At 38.1% G+C, this 20,816-nt stretch overlaps 1 protein-coding gene across 1 annotated transcript; it reads left to right on the forward strand.

The window, feature by feature from the left end:
- The first annotated feature begins 3,893 nt into the window (after window positions 1-3,893).
- On the forward strand, window positions 3,894-5,111 carry LOC130966181 (zinc finger BED domain-containing protein RICESLEEPER 2-like). Its single transcript, XM_057890956.1, has one exon. The coding sequence runs from the start codon at window positions 3,894-3,896 to the stop codon at window positions 5,109-5,111; it is 1,218 nt and encodes a 405-aa protein (XP_057746939.1).
- The last annotated feature ends 15,705 nt before the right edge of the window (window positions 5,112-20,816 follow it).

Raw genomic sequence — 20,816 nt, forward strand, 5'->3', positions numbered from 1 at the left:
TTATAACACAGTCTTAAACCCTTTCGGCATGGCCCATTCGGGTGGAAACTTCCGCACCTTTGGCACCTCATATCCTCTGAGTAATTAGTTACTTGCTTCCCTTTATCATTCCTCTGGTGGCTACCACTTTTCTTAAACTCTTGGCCCCTCGGTGCAAAGTTTCTTTCCTGATCTCTCCTAACAAATGTCTGATGGTCATCCTTATCCAAAGCTGCCTTTCTCACATAATCCTCAGCAACACGGCTCTTGTTTACTAATTCAGAGAAAGTTCGAATCTCCATAGGCCCAACTGAGCTTAGAATATCGCTCCGGAGTCCTCCTTCATATTTGATACATTTTCACTCCTTAAAGTCTTCCAGAGCACCCTGACAGATTCGGGAAAACTGGCACAGTTCCTCAAATTTATTTGTGTACTCTACAACAGACATTTGACCCTGTTTTAATTGTAGCAGCTCAAGCTCCTTAGTGTTTCTCACTGAATTAGGAAAGTATTTTTTGTAGAACTCAGTCCAAAACACACCCAAAGATATCACAATGACGTCTGGTTGTAGAATATGTCGTGTTCCCTGGTACACAAAATCATGAGTTCACACTTTTCTCACAACTCTGCGCAGCTGACCAGCAAGTGCACTGGGCCGTCCAAGTAATACCTTACGTGAGTAAGGGTCAATCCCAGGGAGATTGTCAGCTTAAAGCAAGCTATGGTCATCTTGTAAATCTCAGTCAGGCGGATTCAAATGGTTATGAGGTTTTGATGATTAAAAAAAGAAATAAAACATAAAATAGGATAGAGATACTTATGCAACTCATTGGTGGGAATTTCAGATAAGCGTTTGGAGGTGCTTTGTTCCCTCTGAGCCTCTGCTTTCCTATTGTTCTCATCCAATCATGCGTACTCCCTTCCATGGCAAGCTATATGTTGGTGGATCACCGTTGTCAATGGCTACCATTAGGGGTGGCAAACGGGCCTTAATCCGCCGGGCCGGCCCGCGTAACCCGCCAAAAAAGGCGGGCTGGGCTGGAAATTTGGGACCGCCGTAAGACAAAAGCCCGCCTAACCCAAACCGCTCAAACCGTGGGCTTTGGCGGGGTGGGGCGGGCTGCCCCGGCGGGCTGAAGGTTTTTTTTTTTAGGCTGAACCCATTACCCATGAACCCAGACCCAGAACCCATAAACCCACCCAACCCGACCCGACCCGACCCGACCCGACCCAATCCCCATTCCCCACCCACCTAAACGGCTGAAACCCTAAATTGAATCCCCATTCGGCCATTCCCCAATCCCTAATCCCCATTGCAGCTGCCTTACTCTCACTCCTCGCTCCTCGGTCCTCTCCTCTCAGTTCCTCGGCAGACGGCAGCACCGCAGCACCCAGACACTCAGTCGTCTCGTCTCCACTCTCCAGTCTCCTCGACGGATCTCAGCCTCTCACTCGGTTCCTCAGTCTCAGTTCCTCAGTTCCTCAGTTCCTCACCGCCACTCTCAGTCTCTCACTCGGTCATCCTAAGCTCCTCACCGTCACTCTCAGTCTCTCAATTCCATCGTCCAGCGACCTCAGCTCGAACTTCAGAGTTACGTCCTCACCTCTATCTGGCCGTCGTCGCTGCTGCCTGCTGGTCTCGGTCCTGGGCTCCTGGGTCTTGTGAGTCGCGACTTGTCCTCTGAATCTGCTGCTCCTCGCTCTCGGTCATGGCTGCTCCTCGCTCTCGGTCACGGCTACTCCACGCTCTCGGTCACGGCTGCTGCCTGCTTGTCTCCTTGATCCTTCAAGGTCTGCACAACTCTAACCTTTGCTAATGCTATTACCTGAAGTCCTGAACACATATTTGTAACTAATTCTTTGTTTTCAAATTATTAACACAAGTTGATATATGATATACTTGATGATTGTAATTTATAGTGTGTGTTGCTAAGTGAAGGTGCATGGTGTTGTTATTTATTATGTACAGAAAAAGGGTGGAGTTATCTTAAGAGAATTGAACAATTTTATTGATGAGAAGAAATATCTGAGTTATTGAGCTCACTGTCATTATAAAAAAACAGAAGACATATTCTTTGAATTTGTCATTCTGGTGGTTAACTCATACCTATTGTACATATTCTTTCAATTCATATGCAACTAATCCTTTTTTTTGTTCTGTTGTTACATCAAATGCAGCTGTCTATGCAGTTGTTAGTGCAGTTTTTAGCACCCAAGTGGTGAATTTGATAATAGATTAATTGCTCAATTTTTATGGATCCATCATGTATTCAATTTTTAAATATACTTGATAATGGTTGATTGTTGGTTAAATACTTGAATTTGATAATGGTTGAGTTTTGAATATACTTCATAATGGTTGAGTTTTGATTATGAGTGCCAGGTCAAGCAGTAAGTTTTTTAAACTTCCAACTTTTCTTTAATCACAAGTATTCATGATCTGCCATACTCTCATTATAGACAGCTTAATCTTGTTATATAAGAAACTTCAGCTTCAAGAATGTTAAATATGTTGTTCCATTATTCATCTATATCATTATTTTGCATCTAAATCTTTCTCCTAGGCCATTTGATTAGACATTCATTCATCCTATTCTCAATTATTAAACTAAAGCTTGTTTTCCAATCATATTCTTGTTGAATAGGTCACTTCTCTGGGTTCAACACTTGCTATTAAGCTATTGAGTAACACAAGAATTGAGGATTCAAGGTTTGGTGTGTATAGCCATCGCCTCGATGATAAATGGCTTATTGGCGGTGCTTCAAACACTGGTGGGGCTGTTCTTAGACAGCTTTTCACTGATGATCAATTAGAGGAATTGAGTGAACATATTGATCCCTCAAAAACCTCTCTTCTAGACTACTATCCCCTCCCAAAAACTGGTGAAAGATTTCCTGTGGCAGATCCAAACTTGGCTCCAAGGTACTTAATCCTTTATGATTGTTGTTAGAATACAAAGTCTTTGAAATTTAGTTCCCAATAAATTTAGTTTTGATTGGATGTTGTTTTCATATAATTCAGTTCTAAATTTGTTAGAATCTCACAGTTGGGGATTATTTTTCTTTTAAGATTTTTCCTCCTATTCTGTTTCAGTAAGCATTATAAATTAAAATTTTTCCCTTGCCAAGGTTTAAAATTGAATAATATTAGATGTAATAAGTGTGTAATTATAAATGTTATATGTATGAAATTATAAACATTAAGTTAAATAAGATAACTTTGAGTTATGGTTTATAAATTAAAATTTTGCCCTGGCAAAGGGTCAACTGGTTGTAATTGAGATTTGAGGGTGGTACCAGTTCTTAAGAAAAATAACAGTATTTGACTATACATTGATTGCGGGACAACAATTTATTTCGTTGTTAAAATATGCATTTAAGTTAATGTGCTAAATTGTTTTAACTAGATGAGTATTCAATTTTTAAATATACTTGATAATGGTTGATTGTTGGTTAAATGCTTGAATTTGATAATGGTTGAGTTTTGAATATACTTCATAATGGTTGAGTTTTGATTATGACTGAATACTTGCTGTTTTTTGTATGATTTGCTAATGGTTGAAAAACCTAGTTCATATAAACAATTTACATTACTTTTATTTTAGGAAATATGAATTCTGAAACTGTGAGTAACCTTGTTACCACTGGAGTTGGTTCTGAGGCTGCTCCGGTCGAGGTTGATGAACCTAGTTCGAAAAGGCTGAGACCAGCAACCTCTGATGTTTGGAATTTTTTCAAAAAGCTCGGTCCAGATAAGGATGGAGTAGAACGTGCTGAGTGTAAAGGATGCAAGAAAGTGTTTAAAGCTGGAGGTAAGCGATATGGCACTTCTACTATAAAACGGCATCTTGATAGTTGTACTCAAATTAAGCATGAAGATATTGGTCAGACTATAGCAGAATTGTAACTTAAAATGGGTTCACTTAAGATTGATTCAGGAGTGGCTAGAGATATGTTTGCTGGGTATGTAGTTGCTGGGGATAAGCCTTTTAATATGGTTGATGATAGGAGATTTAGAAATTGGGTGAAATATATTAGTCCAACTTTGAAACTTCCTTCTAGGAATACGGTTAAAGCTGACATAGTGAAAGTTTATAAGAGAGAAGCTGCGAAACTTAAAAAAATTTTAGTTTCCATTCCAAATAGAATTTGCTTAACATCTGATCTTTGGACTTCCAGTACCAATGAGGGGTTTATATGTTTGACTGCACATTTTGCTGATGAGAATTGGAAATTACAGAGTGAAATTCTCAATTTTTGTCATATGCCTCCTCCTCACACAGGATTTGAATTGTCTTCTAAAATTTTTACGCTTTTGACTGAGTGGAAAGTTGATAAAAAGATTTTTTCCATTACTTTGGATAATGCTTCTTCTAATGATACTTGTGTTGAACACTTGAAAAGTACTTTGGATGTGCATGGTTCATTGGTGTGTGGTGGTGAATTCTTTCATGTTCGTTGCTCTGCTCATATTTTAAATCTTATTGTCCAAGATGGAATGAAAATATGTGGTGATGCAGTGTCTAAGATTAGAGAGGGTATTAAGTTTCTGAGCAAATCTGAAAGTCGAATGGTTAAGTTTAAAGAATGTTTTGAAGATATTGAGGGACTTGAGTATACGACTGCATTATGTTTAGATGTTCCTACTAGGTGGAATTCACTTTATGCAATGCTTGCAAGTGCTATTCCTTATAAGAAAGCTTTTGAAATGTATAAAGTAAAAGAAGCTGGGTTTAGGGAGTTTTGTCCTTCATCAGATGAGTGGAGAAGAACTGAAAAGATATGTGATTTCTTGTTACCATTTTACGAAACTACCAAGTTGATGTCTGGAACTTCTTATCCAACATCCAACTTGTATTTTTTACAAGTTTGGCAAATCCAGCTGATTTTAATGAATAGTTTGAAGAATGATGAAGTGATTATAAGGAACATGGGAGAAAAAATGATGATTAAGTTCAATAAATATTGGGAAGAATACAGTGTTGTTCTTGAATTTGGGGCAGTTCTTGATCCTAGATTTAAACTCAACACTTTGGTTCATTGCTATAATGAGATTGATCCTATTAGTGCTAAAGACAAAGTGGAGCTTGTGAAGAGTAAGTTATACAAGCTTTTTGAGGTTTATGACTAAAATTCCTCTACAACTGTAGAGAGTTCTTCCCAAATTTCAAGTAATTTTTCTCAAGCAACATCTTCTGCAATTGGAACTCAGCTTATTAAAATTGTTGGTGTAAGTATTTTATCTACTTGATTATATGTGTTTTTATTTTTCATGCTTTTTGATTCATATATTGTTTGTAATGCAAAGGATTTGATGTCCCGTAATCAAGAAGCTGAAGTGAAAAGTGGAAAGAACCAACTGGATATTTATTTGAGTGAGGCAACATTATTTTGCAATGATGCAATCATTGATGTTTTGCAATGGTGGAAAGACAACCATCATCGTTTCCAACACTATCACTAATGGCACGAGATTTGTTGAGCATTCCTATTACTACCGTGGCTTCAGAATCTGCATTTAGCATGGGTTCTCATGTTTTGAATAAGTATAGAAGTCGTTTGTTGTCAGATAATGTTGAAGCGGTGATTTGCACCAGAAATTGGATACGTGGATATGATGATTTTGGTATATTATATTTATGACATACATACTTGAGTGATTTTGAACATTATTATGTACTATTTTGCTAATATATTTATTTACTTTTTTCTAGAGGAAGATAAAGATCAGGAAGATATTGCAAAAGGAGAAGGCTATTCTTCAGGAGTTGGTTCCAATGATGTTATTGACTTATATGAAGATGAAGATGAAAATTAAGTGTATTGAATTAAGTTTAATTTGCTTTGAAGACTATTTATAATTATGTTTTTGGACTTTGGATTATATATTTATTTTGTCTATGGGACTATTTATAACTATGACTTGAGTATTTTGGATAATTGGATTATGTTTATTTACTTTGAAGACTATTTATATCCTTTGAAGACTATTTATATTTAATATTTGTATTTATATTGATTTAAATAGAAGATATTAGATATGTTCTTCTAAAAAAAAATAATTAATTAGGCGGGCTTAGCCCGATTTATATTGATTTAAATAGAAGATATTTTTTCTTATTAAAAAAAAACTAATTAGGCGGGCTTAGCCCGCCAGCCCGCCAGCCTGCCATTAGGCGGGGCGGGCTAGGATTTTGGGACCGCCTGAATAGGCGGGGCGGGGCGGGCCAGCCCGCCAGAGAGCGGGCTTCCGGCGGGGCGGGGCGGGCTTCCCCGCCTGACACCCCTAGCTACCATCCGTCCTCTCAGTGAAAACATGTCCGCTACGGTTTCCCGCATGGCTAATCAGCTGTCAGTTATCAATCGTGTCGGAATAAGATCCCTTGATCCTTTGGCACACTGTCACTACGCCCAACAGTCACGAGTTTAAAGCGCGTCACAGTCATCCCATCCCAGATCCTACTCGGAATACTACAGACAAGGTTTAGACTTTTCGGATCTCAAGAATGCTGCCAATTGATTCTAGCTTATACCACGAAGACTCTGATCTCACAAAATGGAAGGCTCTATTGTCAGGAGAGGCAACCATGCGTCGTGAGCTAGGAGGCCAAGAGATACACACTCAAGCTCTCGCAGATAGAATGGATGTGGTTGTCAGGCACGCATTCATAAGGGAGGATGATGATGAGTGTCACGGAACATCACATCCATCAAGTTGAAGTACGAGTGAATATCTTAGAACAAGAATAAGCATGAATTGAATAGAGAAACAATAGTACTTTGCATTAATTCATGAGGAACAACAGAGCTCTATCCCTTAATCTATGAGGTGTAGAAACTCCACCGTTGAAAATACATAAATGATGAAGGTCCAGACATGGCCGAATGGCCAGCCCCCAAACGTGATCTAAAGATCCAAAGGTAGTCTCAAAAATGAAATAAAGATATGAATACAATAGAAAAAGGTGCTATGTATACTAAACTAGTAAACTAGGTTTACAGAAAATGGGTAACTAAGTGTAGATAGTGCAGAAATCTACTTCCGGGGCCCACTTGGTGTGTATTTGGGCTGAGCATTGAAGCTTTCACGTGCATAGGCTCTTCTTGGAGTTTAAACGCCAGTTTTGGTGCCAGTTTGGGCGTTTAACTCCAGCTTTGGTGCCAGTTCTGGCGTTTTACGCCAGAAAAGGGTCTCTGACCGATGTTTTGAGATTAGTTTGGGCCATTAAATCTCGGGCAGAGTATGAACTATTATACATTGCTGGAAAGACCAAGATATCTACTTTCCAACGCAATTGAGAGCGCGCCAATTGGGATTCTATAGCTCCAGAAAATCCACTTCAAGTACAGGGAGGTCAGAATCCAACAGCATCTTTAGTCCTTTCTCAGCCTCTGAATCAAATTTTTTCTCAAGCCCCTCAATTTCAGCCAGAAAATACCTGAAATCACAGAAAAACACACAAACTTATAGTAAAGTCTAGAAATGTGATTTTTGCATAAAAACTAATAAAAATATACTAAAAAGTAACTAAAACATATTAAAAACTATGCAAAAACAATGCCAAAAAGCGTATAAATTATCCGCTCATCATTCTCTGCCACCAGTATTGGGCTTCATCCTGCAATTGGTAGGTCGCAAACTCCACCCATTGTTCCCTGGGAACCTGCTGAGCTTGCAAGGCCCTCTCCATTGCTCGGAGCCAGTTATCAGCTTCAGTAGGATTTGTGGTCCCTCTGAAGGTCGGGGGATGTACCTTCAGAAAAGTGGCTAAGGTCATTGGCCCATGATTCCCATTTCCACCATTTCCATTATTAGGTTGATTTTCTAAGGTAGCAGACGTGGCCTGCATAGCTGCTGCCATGTTCTCCAGTGCATCCACGAAGTTTGCAGGGTTGTTCGCATTCGTCTCATGTTCCTCATTTCAACTCCTATTTCCCCTCGCCCGCAACCGCGTCCACGAGTTGCCATCCGGTCCTATTCACACGAAACAAGTGATATCATCATGATCAGTCTCAACATCGTGAATCTAGTGCTTCGAAGTTCCAATTGCAAACTCATGAACCTTATGCTATGTTTATCAATCAGATATCCTAAATAGCACGAAACACAACTCAGAGTATGCTCAGAAGCATAGTCAGTCCGTTCTTCAGGCTTTATAGGAATGAACTACTCTGATACCATAATGTAACACCTTACCACACAGAGCTTTACACCTAGGATGTAAAACAGAGGTGGTGAGGGGCTACGACTTCTAAAAGAAAAAATTTATATACATAATATAGTGAAAAAGATTTATAACTAGGAGCCTTTGAAGAAAGGTTAAAATAAAAAATGGTAAAATGAAAAGCGCAACACTCATGTTACATAAATGAAAAACGGAAAGATAAGAGAAGCTAATATAAATATAACCGAAAGAGAGCTCCAAGGCACAAATATCAAAACTCAAAACTCGGCTCGCAAAGACAAACCGGCTTGAGGACATAAGTATATAACATATATATAAGAGAACCCAAAATAGGCTCAAGATACAGAGTTACAGAACCTATTTCTCCAAAATAACCTCTAAGAGGAAGTTAATACATCAGTACATAAGTAGTGAAGATAAAAGTATCTACATATATACTTATATTCAAAATAAAGTCCCAAAGACAAGGATCTCCACTATCAGAAGCTTTCAGTATGCCTCAGTGAGGTGCCTCACGTCCTGCATCTGAAAACCACAAAATATGTATGAGATGAGAACCGGAGGTTCCCAGCATGGTAACGGTGCCCACATAACTAACATATAAGGTCCCAGGAAAGCCAAAGACAATCCTAGAACTTCCGACAATAGATTCAAACTTAAAACTAACATTTTAAACCAGAAACAGAGTAAGGTATCTAAGGATTCCTGGTTCTATCTAACTTCCTAACTTAACCCCTAAGCTCTTCATCTCTTTCTCCAATCCTCTGAAATACCGATGCACAGACAGACAAAGCAGACAAGGCAAGTGGTGCACGAAATTGCAATCACACTTTTGCAATCCCGCACAACTAACCAGTAAGTGCACTGGGTCGTCCAAGTAATACCTTACGTGAGTAAGGGTCGATCCCACGGAGATTGTCGGCTTGAAGCAAGCTATGGTTATCTTGTAACTCTTAGTCAGGATATCAAAAATTATCAGGATTGATTGTGAAAAGCAAAAGAACATGAAATAAGTACTTGTTTTGCAGTAATGGAGAATAGGTTGAGGTTTTGGAGATGCTCTGTCTTCTGAACTTCTGCTTTCCTACTGTCTTCTTCTTCAAACACGCAAGGATCCATCCATGGCAAGCTGTATGTAGGGTTTCACCGTTGTCAATGGCTACCTCCCATCCTCTCAGTGAAAATGTTCAACGCGCTCTGTCACAGCACGGCTAATCATCTGTCGGTTCTCAATCGGGTTGGAATAGAATCCAGTGATTCTTTTGCGTCTGTCACTAACGCCCAGCCCTCAGGAGTTTGAAGCTCGTCACGGTCATTCAATCCTTGAACCCTACTCAGAATACCACAGACAAGGTTTAGACCTTCCGGATTCTCTTGAATGCTGCCATCAATTCTAGCTTATACCACGAAGATTCTGATTAAAGAATCCAAGAGATATCTACTCAATCTGAGGTAGAACGGAGGTGGTTGTCAGGCACACGTTCATAGTTGAGAATGATGATGAGTGTCACGGATCATCACATTCATCAGGTTTAAGAACAAGTGATATCTTAGAATGGAAGCAAGCATGATTGAATGAAAAACAGTAGTAATTGCATTAATCCATCAAGACACATCAGAGCTCCTCACCCCCAACCATGGGGTTTAGAGACTCATGCTATAGAAGATACAATGAGAAACGTGTAAAGTGTCATGTGGTCCAGATACAGTGTCAAAAGATCCTATTAATAGTGAACTAGTAACCTAGGGTATACAGAAATGAGTAAATGACGTAAAAATCACTTATGGGTCCACTTAGTGTGTGTTTGGGCTGAGCATTGAAGCTTTCATGTGTAGAGACTTTTTCTGGAGTTAAACGCCAGCTTTTATGCCAGTTTGGGCGTTTAACTCCAATTTTTATGCCAGTTCCAGCGTTAAACGCTGGGAATTCTGAAGCTGATTTGCAACGCCGGTTTGGGCCATCAAATCTCGGGAAAAGTATGGACTATTATACATTGCTGGAAAGCCCAGGATGTCTACTTTCCAACGCCGTTGAGAGCGCGCCAATTGGGCTTCTGTAGCTCCAAAAAAGCCACTTCGAGTGCAAGGAGGTCAGAATCCAACAGCATCTGCAGTCCTTTTCAGCCTCTGAATCAGATTTTTGCTCAGAACCCTCAATTTCAGCCAGAAAATACCTGAAATCATAGAAAAACACACAAACTCATAGTAAAGTCCAGAAAAGTGAATTTTAACTAAAAACTAATAAAAATACAATAAAAACTAATTAAAACATACTAAAAACATACTAAAAATAATGCCAAAAAGCGTATAAATTATCTGCTCATCAGCAAGCACAAGTAAATATTCAAACATATCAAATATAGCAAATAAGCATAGATATTTAAGTAAGCAAACCTAAGTAGTGCAAACCAAACAAGTTACATAAATGCATATGATGCATGCCTTTCCTACTGGCCGTGAGCTCACATGTCGGTTACTTTGCCAGAGTCCGACACATCTAGTATCTAACCTGGATATCGTCCTCTTGAAAATCGGTGGGTGGTACTCCACCACAAACCCCACTTGGCAGGCGGTACACCACCACGAACCCCACCATTGAGAGCGGTAAACCACCACGAACCCCACACAACATTCTCTTTTAAAAACATGTGGGCGGTACACTACTACAAACCCCACGTATAATCTCTTTCTTTTAAAAACATGTGGGCAGTACACCACCACGAACCCCACATACATCTCGACAATGGGCAAGTGGTAAACCACCTCAAACCTTGCCAGGTCAAGCTCACAACAATTTCATATTTAAACCTCTTTCTCAACATTTCACTAACCTTTTATCAGCAAGTACTACAATAGTACATTCTCAAAAATATTTGATAATAATATAGGAATCTTTTCTTAAGATCCATACCCAAGGTAGTTACCAAAATAACACCGGCAGCCTAATTTCAATTATGTTTTTAAAATACCAAATGAATTCGGAATTGCACAAACTTTATGTCCAGGAAACCGTCTCAAATTAAGCGTTCAAATAAATAAAAAATTATAATTTTCTGATCAATCTAGCCTCAGGAATAAAAGGAAAACTATGTCTGCTCTGAAGTGATTAAAAACCAGAAAAATGGCAGCAGTGAGTAATATTCAATATTTCATATAAAATTCAAATTAATTCCAACCACATTCAAAATTAATATGGTTAAACATAACTTATCCAAGTTTCTTTCTCAATTAGTTCCAAGTCAATATTAATTTTATTGAAGAAGTTACATAATTTGAAAGTTAGACAGAAATAATTCAAAATATGTTTAGAAATCAACCAGCTTAGTATCTTTCAACTTGTATAACTTTTACTACAAAACTTCAATTAGGCTAAAGTTTGGTTTGAAAACTCCTAACTTATCTACCAACAAGTTTGTCTTAGTTTCAACCCAATTGCTATTTAATTCTAAGAGTTACAAGCATTGGAAGTGGATGCATAACTTGCAGAAAACTGATTCTTTCTGGCTTTAATCACTAGTTTTCAAAAATTCACAACTCCCAATCCTTAACTCCTAAAATTCTGAAATTTTAGAGCATTAAACTATGTTAATCAAATTTTAAAACAAAATTAGTTTCTTTCCAAAACTCAGCTCATAGGAGTCGCATCAAGACAAACAAGTTGCTGCCCTATTTGAACTTCTCTGCTGCAAGACAGATTTATCCACTTAAATTTAAAAATGTGCCATAAATTTTACATTTAACAAAATTGCCTCAACTTTTTCAGTCCAATTCCCTATATTTCCAAGTTTAATCCAGACTTGGTCCCACACAATTCCGATTATCACAGAATTAGTTATAACTTTTTAAAGTTTCTAACTTCGTTTAAAAGTAGTGCAGAAAATCAAATTTCATAATTCAACTTTGAAAAATCATAACTAATTCTCTAGAAGATACGAAACCTTTAAAATTGAATATTGATAACTATATTTGTTGTAGTTCTCTTAGCTTTTAGTCTCATATAATTCCAATCACTATTAAAATGCCGGTTCACTTTCAAAGTTGCCATTTCATTTCAAAACTTCAGATTTTCAACAAGTAGTTTAGAATTTTAAAATTCAACCCCTTTAATACTTCTAAAATAAACTCCAAATCAACCACCAACCAAATTCATCGCCATCACAATACATCAATAACCAGCTCAACGACAACAATCCAATATAATCATCGAAATTCAGAAATTCTCCACAATTGGTCATCAAACAATTCCTAATCCACATAATCAATCAATATCACTAATCAACAATTCTACTCTTATCTTATGGTCAACTAACCTACATTTTCACGACACATTATATCTTAATTACGAGAAACCAAAACCATACCTTGGCCGATTCCCCGATAAACCCGGAACACCTCTCTTATATATCACACCCCAAGCTTTGAAATCCGAGCTTCTTTCCAAGCAAAACCCAGCCTCCAAGGCTTGATCACAAGCTTCCCAAATTCTTAAATCGACTCCAGTCAACAACCAATTTTAATCTAACAACACATTTATCATCACAATCAATGTAAAGCTCACTAACTCAATATTCCAATAGGGTTTGTGGGTGCTTACCTGACCCATAGCTCTAATGAGCTAAACTTGACAATACCCGCAAGTTAATTCGAACCTAAATACTGAAATTAAACAAAATTCAACATAGATTCTCATTGAATTTCGAAATTTGGGAAGGAGAGTTTTGAAACTGAAAAGTAGGTTCCATACCTAATAAACGACTGGGCTTTGTAGAGCTCAACACTGCGGTCATGTGGTCACAAACGGCTCGTCAATTGAAGCTTTGGATCATAAGTTATGGAGGATTAAATTTATGAGTGAGGGTTTGGTGTTTCTCCCCCATTCCTTAGTTGGCCAGCGTGTTTCATAATGAGAGGGGGAAAAGAGAGAGTAGAAGCTCTTTTGTTCATTAAGTTGGGTTGGGCCTGGTTCATCCGGTTCGGCCCGTTCAGTCCAATTTTGGGCCGAATTCTTTAAAATTAGTATCAAAATTCTTAGTTTAATTATCTCTACCTCATTAAACTATGAAATTCTATTTTCTAATTTTCTTGATTAATAATTAATTTATTAGCTAATTATTTATTAATTTTGTGGATTTTACCTTCTAATCACCTTCTTTAAACTACTTGACTCTTGATTTTTACTTCCAGTATATCTCTTCATCATGATATGCTACTGCTAGCTTCCTTTCCAGCTCAATCATCATCTCCCCTCCAAAAGGACTTGCTGCTCGTAACTCTTCAATTTGATTATGGAGGCACTCATTTTCTTTTTTGGAGTTTTGGTTACTTATCCGTTACCACTCAACAAGTTTGTGCCTGCATCTCTTGATTTTATGGGCTAAGATGAACATCAAAGATGTTGGAGATAAGTGTGTATGTCTAATAAAATACTATCATGAATTATTATTATTATTTTTATAAGAGAAAAAGCTTTAATAATTTATGATAGTGTCCTTAATTAAAATTAAAATGAATAATTATGATAGAGATCTTAATAATGAGATATATATTTTTTAGTACTTTTAATTTAAATTGTTCTTAATAGACAATTAGTGATAAGTAAATAGACAACCAATTAGTACCTATAAGAGCCCAATCCAATCTTTCATGGACCAAGTCCTCTTATCTTTGCCTATTTGACAACGTAAAAGGCGTCTCTAACATTCTTATATCCAATATAGCACTGTCATCAATAAAATCTTGAAAGACTGTTATCGATGATTGTGCTTTTTCGGGTCTTTCCATCTTTTCGGTATGTGAAGTGATAGCATTAAAGTCACCCAATACTAGTACTTACCTTCAAATTATTAGAGAACCAGATGAATTTGTGAAAACTATTGTAATATTTTATGTTTAATAGTGCTTAAGTAAACTCCAATCAGTTTCCAAGTCTCTTTTGCACCCGAATCCTCCAATTGGGCCATAGTAAAGTACTATTCAGCCAACATAACCTGTACATTGATAGCTTCTCTCCATTCTAAGGCTGAGCCCCCAGCAGTACCGATAGGATCAATAATACACTAGCTGTTAAACCCTGCTGTCTCTAACTTCAGTTATACCAAACAAGCTTGGTTTTTGGTTTCATGCTCGGAGAAGCGGGATCGAGCCATCCCTTTTAAGTACTTATTTAGGTGCCATTAAGTTGATAAAAAAATCTTTTTTCAACGAAAAAAATTTTTTTTAGCATGTTTGGTAAATTTTTAGTAGTAAAAATACAAGCACTAGAAAAAATATCATTTTCGAGAAGTTACGATTTACATATTTTTTTAAAAGATCTTTTTTCCTTTAAAAAATATATTTTTCACATAATAAATAAACCAAAAAGTTTTTTTATATTGTTTTACCCAAACATAATTGATAGATAAAATTTTTTTTACATGAGATATCCAAACATAAAATTACTTCTCTATAAGATCTTTTTAAAAAAATTTCTTTAGAAGCTCAACGAAACAAGCAAATAATGGAATGTCAAAGATCTTCCCAAACCCTAACAGTTCCATGCGAAGATCTTCGTATCTCTCTGGGTGTCACTTGACGACTAGCACCCTCCACCTATTCCTCAGCAAATTCATTAATATTCAAACAGATCCTCTTTGAGGATTCTTCATTCTCTTTGCCTTTACTGCGCCTTTTGCCTACCCATTGTTGAACTTTAATGCTCGGTTCCTCCCTTGCTAGGTATTTTAACCTTGGAGCCTTTGTCACCTTATCTGATTTATTAATTGTCACATTCTCCTTGTCCATACTATTAATCAGTGACTGAATCTCTTGTATAACGATTGACAAACCCAGCTCTTCAGTAGGCATTTCTGCATCCTCTGAGACTTATCTTGGTTCCACCATCATAGGATTTTCACTGCTAGCCTTTATTTTCTTTCTTTTATCTCCTTAGTCATTCATACTTAATTTTGAGAAATTTTCCAACAATCAAGAGGGGGAAGATTTTTTCTTAGGCTGTGGATTTTCTGCACTATTTACACCTGAATTAGCATAAGAACTATTCTCCTTTGATTTAACTCGATGTCCTACTTAGTTCGCTTTTACTTAGTTACCAATTTTATTTTCTTGGAGTTGTTTCGTCTTTGAATCTTTCAACCATTGTGGACAGTGCTTAATGTTGTTGCCTATTTTTGGCACAATATGTGCAAAAAGTGTGTGTTCTCTCGTACCTTAGCCCAATTTCATTTGGTTTGCTTCTTGGTCTAGTAATCTTCATACTATCCATCACTTCTTTGTCAGTATATGGATCAATTTTAGCCTTGAGAATTCTGGATTTTTACTTTTTATCTTAAAAAATACAACATTAATAACCCTACCTAATCTTCCTCCCATTTTACGGTGAACCTCTAGCATTTTGAAGCTTTCTGGAAGTCCTTAGAACTGCACCCAGATAGGAAAATCAGAGATGCCATCTAGAATCACTTCATCATTCTCTTTCCACCTTTTCGCATGTAGGACATAATTCTTAAATAGCCAAGGTGAGCCTTGTGTGATCCTCAGTAATTTAGATTCTTTATCAAAGAAGAACTAAAATTGATTATGGCCTACTTTAGTCACTCTGAACTCTTATGGTTTACTCCAAATTGCTTTTAATGCCCCTACCATTGTGCTTGTTGAGATTAGTTTATCAGCAAATAAACATCCTTTAAGGCTATTAGAATAGGCTTGAAGTGCTTAGAGATGTATATTTTATCAAGAAAAATCACCCCTCTTCATTATTCTTTCCACCCGGGTCACCATAATCATATTTCTCCCCTCTGTTGCTCATGATGTATAATGTTGTTTACCAAAAATTACATATCGATCACAATGAGTAGGATTAAGCACCATAATTTGAGATCAGAATGTTTAAATTTTGAAAGTTAAAACCCTACGCTACACAAAATCCTAGCAAAGCACTTAAAAACTCATTGTCACTTTTTTCTAATCCGCTTATCAAAATTAGTTGTTGAAAGATAACTTTATAAATGTTATAACACTTATGTTTGACAAATCAAAAAATTGACTTTCAATAAACATAACTAATAATAATTGTGTTTGATAAAATAATTTTAAAATTTAAAAAATATAATACATATAAACATAAGAATAAATTTAAATATTTATTAATATATAAAATTATATTAATTTTTTAATTTTAATAAGTACAAGTTAATTTAAAAAAAACCCTTTTAGATGCTTTCAAAAATACTCTTAACTTTTGTTCGTCTGGTCGGATGTTTGGGGGGTCGGGTTGGATTATCGCTGGAGCAGAGACTTGTAGGGGTTAGGACCTGAGCGCGAGCAGGATGGATGAAGCCTGGTTTTGATGTTGATTGGGTGACGAGAGGACTTCAGACGAAGATGCTTGCCTGGATTGGTGGAATGACGAAGTGGTGGGGCCACCTGCAAGGACTCCGGTGCTCAAGTCAGTATCTGTACAAAGGTGGCAATTTAGGATTAGGATACATGACGTACCTGTGGGGAGGGGTAGGTCCCTCCCCATTTATAGTCCATACTTGGGTGGGTCCCTTATGAGCAGGCCCATTCGTTTGAAAGCTTCGGCTAGCTATTAGGTTTCTGGGGGAAAAGGAGGTGACCGCGGGTCTCCTCTTGGTTCAGGTCGGAGGACCCGTCAGGTTGGTGGCTCGTGACCGAACCCGAGTTCTTAGTGGGCTGGGCCAGAACAGTGCCCACAACGTACCAACTGTGAGGATATAAACTCGGGGTTGGCGCATTTGATTTACTCGTCTTTTCTTCCATCGAATCCTCATGGGCTTGGGACCCCATCGATGGAGTCCGTGCCCTCAATGCCCGAGTTGCTCCCGTCTGTTACTAGGAACACCGCCTTGGTTTTTCCATTGAGCATTTAATGCTCATTATGATTGATTTGAAAGTCAGGGGAAAGGACCACCATGCCCCTACCTTTTCGCGCTCCCTCCCGGCAGTCACTATTCTTTGCTTTTTTTCTTTTATTTCTAGAACTCCCTCTCTTCCATTTGTTTTCTCTCCTCAATACCTTCTTCTCTAAATTTCTGTCAAAGCCCTCTTCCTTTACCCCCTTGGTTTTTGCGAGATTAGTTGTGCACTCATCTTGCTTGTTTCTTCCCTGTTACACTTCCTGCATCTTCTAGTAAGCATTTTTCATTGTCTTTCATACCTGCCACTCTCGCTCTCTTGAGAATTGTTGCATGTTTGCTTTAGTTAGATAGTCTTTAGGAGATACCATTAGGCATTTGCTTCTTGGATTTAGGCTTTAAACTGGTGCAAATATTAGGAAGTAATGTCGTAGATTGTAGTTTCATTTTCTTCTTTCGTTTTCCCGAGTTTCAAACTTCTCAGATTAACTTTAGTGGTGCCCCCACTGTAGGTATGACTCAGTGCCCGATAGCGCCAAATGTAATCGATCGCTACATTTGGGTCACTTTGGACGTAAAAGATACGGCATCCCGGATTACTTGAAAAGATCTACAGGCACTTCAGGATTTTGGGTCTCTGTGTGGAGGGGGTCAAGAGGAAGCCAATTACCAGTTCTTTGTCCCTGGCGAGCGGGAGCATGTCTGCCACAAAAACATGGTGACATCTCAGGTATTCGACTGGTTGTGGGTGTATAAACGGTTGTTCACCATGCTAGGCATCCGACTTCCCTTCTCAACCTTCGTCATGTCTTTGTTAAACCGTTGGGATGTTGCCCTTTCACAGCTTCATCCCAACTGCTGGGCTGCCATCCACTGATTTGAGCTGGTGTGCGAATACTTGGAGCTTCCGGCCTCCGGCAACGTGTTTCTCTAACTCTTTTTACTAACGAACCCTTCTCGAGAGGACAAGACAAAGAAAGGATATATGTCCTTTCAGGACGTGCAAGGCCATAAGATCTTCGGGCTTTACAAGAACTCCTTCCATGGCTTCAAAAGTACCTTTTTTAAAGTTAGGCCAGTACAGGGTCATCATCCCTTTTGGATGCCCCTGGAAGGGGAAAGGCGCATTCCGATCTATTGGTGCTTTGGGGTTATCTCCAATTACATGATTGAAATGACCTATGAGGGGTTGGGCGATGAGAACCGCCGAATAGCCGATGTACTATTGGCAATCTTTGGCACTAGGAACCTTATCTCCATATGGTGATGGGGGATCGGAAAACCGGTAGAGCCCACATAGGTAAGTTGGATTTCTCCCATTTTCTTGGTTAATTTACTTTTCTCGCTTTCCAATTCCTGGCTTTTTGACTTTTTTACTTGTTTATCCTCTGTAGTTTCCATAGTTGATGGAAAAACTACCATGTGAGAATTGATGGCTCACTTTCTTTCTACAAGTGATAGCAATGGCGACTCCTCGGCTACTCATTCTGGGAGTCCGGGTCCTAATGTCGTTGGTGAGGGAAGTGGTCGGGCCACAACCGAAGATCATGGGGAGTCCCAGCACTCTAGCAATGCGCAACTAGAAAACCCTCTAGTGGATAGTGTTGACGATGAACCGATCCAAGAGCGGAGGGGGGTCCCGAGGATGACCCCGACCTGGTCATTGTGACTAACCCCAAGAAGCGAAAGGGTCTTATTGGGAAGACCCTGACTGTGATGGAGAAGAATTTCAATGCTGGGCACTTTATTGACTCCCATCTTCTTCCAGGCACGGAGGAATTCTTCTGGGAGGAAAACCTTGTCGCTCAGGCGAGGTGGACTTACCGTAGTCTTCTTCGCGCGGTGACGTTAAGATTTTTGCTAGTAAAAAATTTATAAAAACAGTCGTGTTGTAGATATAGTTTCTAAACTAACAAAAATCCCTTCGTACAAACGTTTTGGTTGTCACAAGTAACAAACCCCTAAATAAATTGATAACCGAAGTATTTAAACCTCGGGTCGTCTTCTCAAGGAATTACAGGGAGGTATGTTCTTATTATTGGTTATGAAAAAGGTAAAATTGGGGTTTTGGAAGTAAGGGGGCAGTATGTTGCACAAAAAATAATAAGAAAAATAAATAAATAACTATAAAATAAACTCTTGGCAAGATATGGGAACTGGAGGTCCTATCCTGGTTATCCTTATCAATTGTAATGAGAATTGAATTTTTCTCCCACTTTGTTAACCTCTAACTATGAAGGTAAGTTAAGTGGATGAATTAATTTTGATTCCTCAAGTCCTAGTCTTTCCTTGGGAAAGACTGGAGTTATTGGAACTTGAATTAATGAAATGAAGAAATCCAATTTTCAATCAACAATGAGTTTGATAACTCTAGAGTCACCAATTATTTAACCAAAGCCAACAATGTAAAAAGCTAAATTAAAATCATAAATATCTGGAATACCTTCAATTCATTCAAAGCAGTAAAATCTAAAACTAACAATATTCATAAGCCAATTGGGCAACAGGAAAATCCAAAAAATTTATATAAATAAAAGACAGCAATCATCAATCTGAAATATCTCAAATAACATTAATTTAAAAGACTAATCTGTAACATGGAAGAGTTCATAAATTAAATTGGGATAAATAAAAATAAAGAACCTGAGATTGAGAGTCACTCCTAAAACTAAGAGAAGTCTTAAATCCTAATCCTAAGAGAGAGGAGAGAACCTCTCTCACTAAAAACTACATCTAAAACTGTAAAAAGTGAATTATGAGTGCCTGATTATGAATGGATGCATTCTCCCAGTTTATAGCCTCTAATCTGTGTTCTCTGGGCCGAAAACTGGGTCAGAAACAGCCCAGAAGTCACTTCCAGCGCTTTTTGGTCCATACAGGTCGCGGAAAAGTGACGCGGCCGCATGGCTCACGCGGCCGCGTGGGTTGCGTTCCTGCCAGGTCATGCGTCCGCATGACTCACGCGTTCGCGTCGCCTGGCGTCGGGGCAGCTATGTCAAATTATATATCAAATCGAAGCCCCGGACGTTAGTTTTCCAACGCAACTGAAACCGCGTCGTTTGGACCTCTGTAGCTAAAGTTATAGCCGTTTGAGTGCGAAGAGGTCAGGCTGGATAGCTTAGCAATTTCTCCAACTTATTGTATTCCTTCCACTTTTGCATGCTTCCTTTCCATCCTCCAAGCCATTCCTGCCTTATAATATCTGAAAACACTTAACACACATATCAAGGCATCTAATGGTAATAAGAGAGGATTAATAATAAGTAAATATAAGTCCAAAGAAACATGTTTTCAATCAAAGCACATAATTAGGAAGGCAAATGTAAAACCATGCAAATAGTATGAATAAGTGGGTAAAGAGTTGATAAAAACCACTCAATTGAGCACAAGATAAACCATGAAATATGGGTTTATCAACCTCCCCACACTTAAACATTAGCATGTCCTCATGCTAAGCTCAAGAGAAGCTATAAAGAGATGAAGAGAAATGATAGAATGTATGAGATGCAACCTATGAATGCAACTAAATGCAAAAATGTTTCTACTTACTTGGTTAAAAATAAATAAGTTCTTCAAGACAAATATGAACTGGATTTCACTAATTCAAATCACAAAATACAATACAAATAACTTGCAAGAAGAAGATAGCTCATGAAAGCAGGAAACATAGAATTGAGCACTGAACCCTTACTGGTAGTGTATATCATTCTAACTCTCAAGTGTCTAGGGTCAATTCTCTCAATTCTCTACTAATCTTGCTTTCTATAGCTTGCTCTT

The sequence above is a fragment of the Arachis stenosperma genome, chromosome 3 (genome assembly GCF_014773155.1).
Source record: "Arachis stenosperma cultivar V10309 chromosome 3, arast.V10309.gnm1.PFL2, whole genome shotgun sequence".
NCBI classification, from domain to species: domain Eukaryota; kingdom Viridiplantae; phylum Streptophyta; class Magnoliopsida; order Fabales; family Fabaceae; genus Arachis; species Arachis stenosperma.

Excerpts from the sequence above, each read along its gene's own strand:
- LOC130966181 (XM_057890956.1), top strand. The coding sequence starts at position 3,894 with ATGGGTTCACTTAAGATTGATTCAGGAGTGGCTAGAGATATGTTTGCT.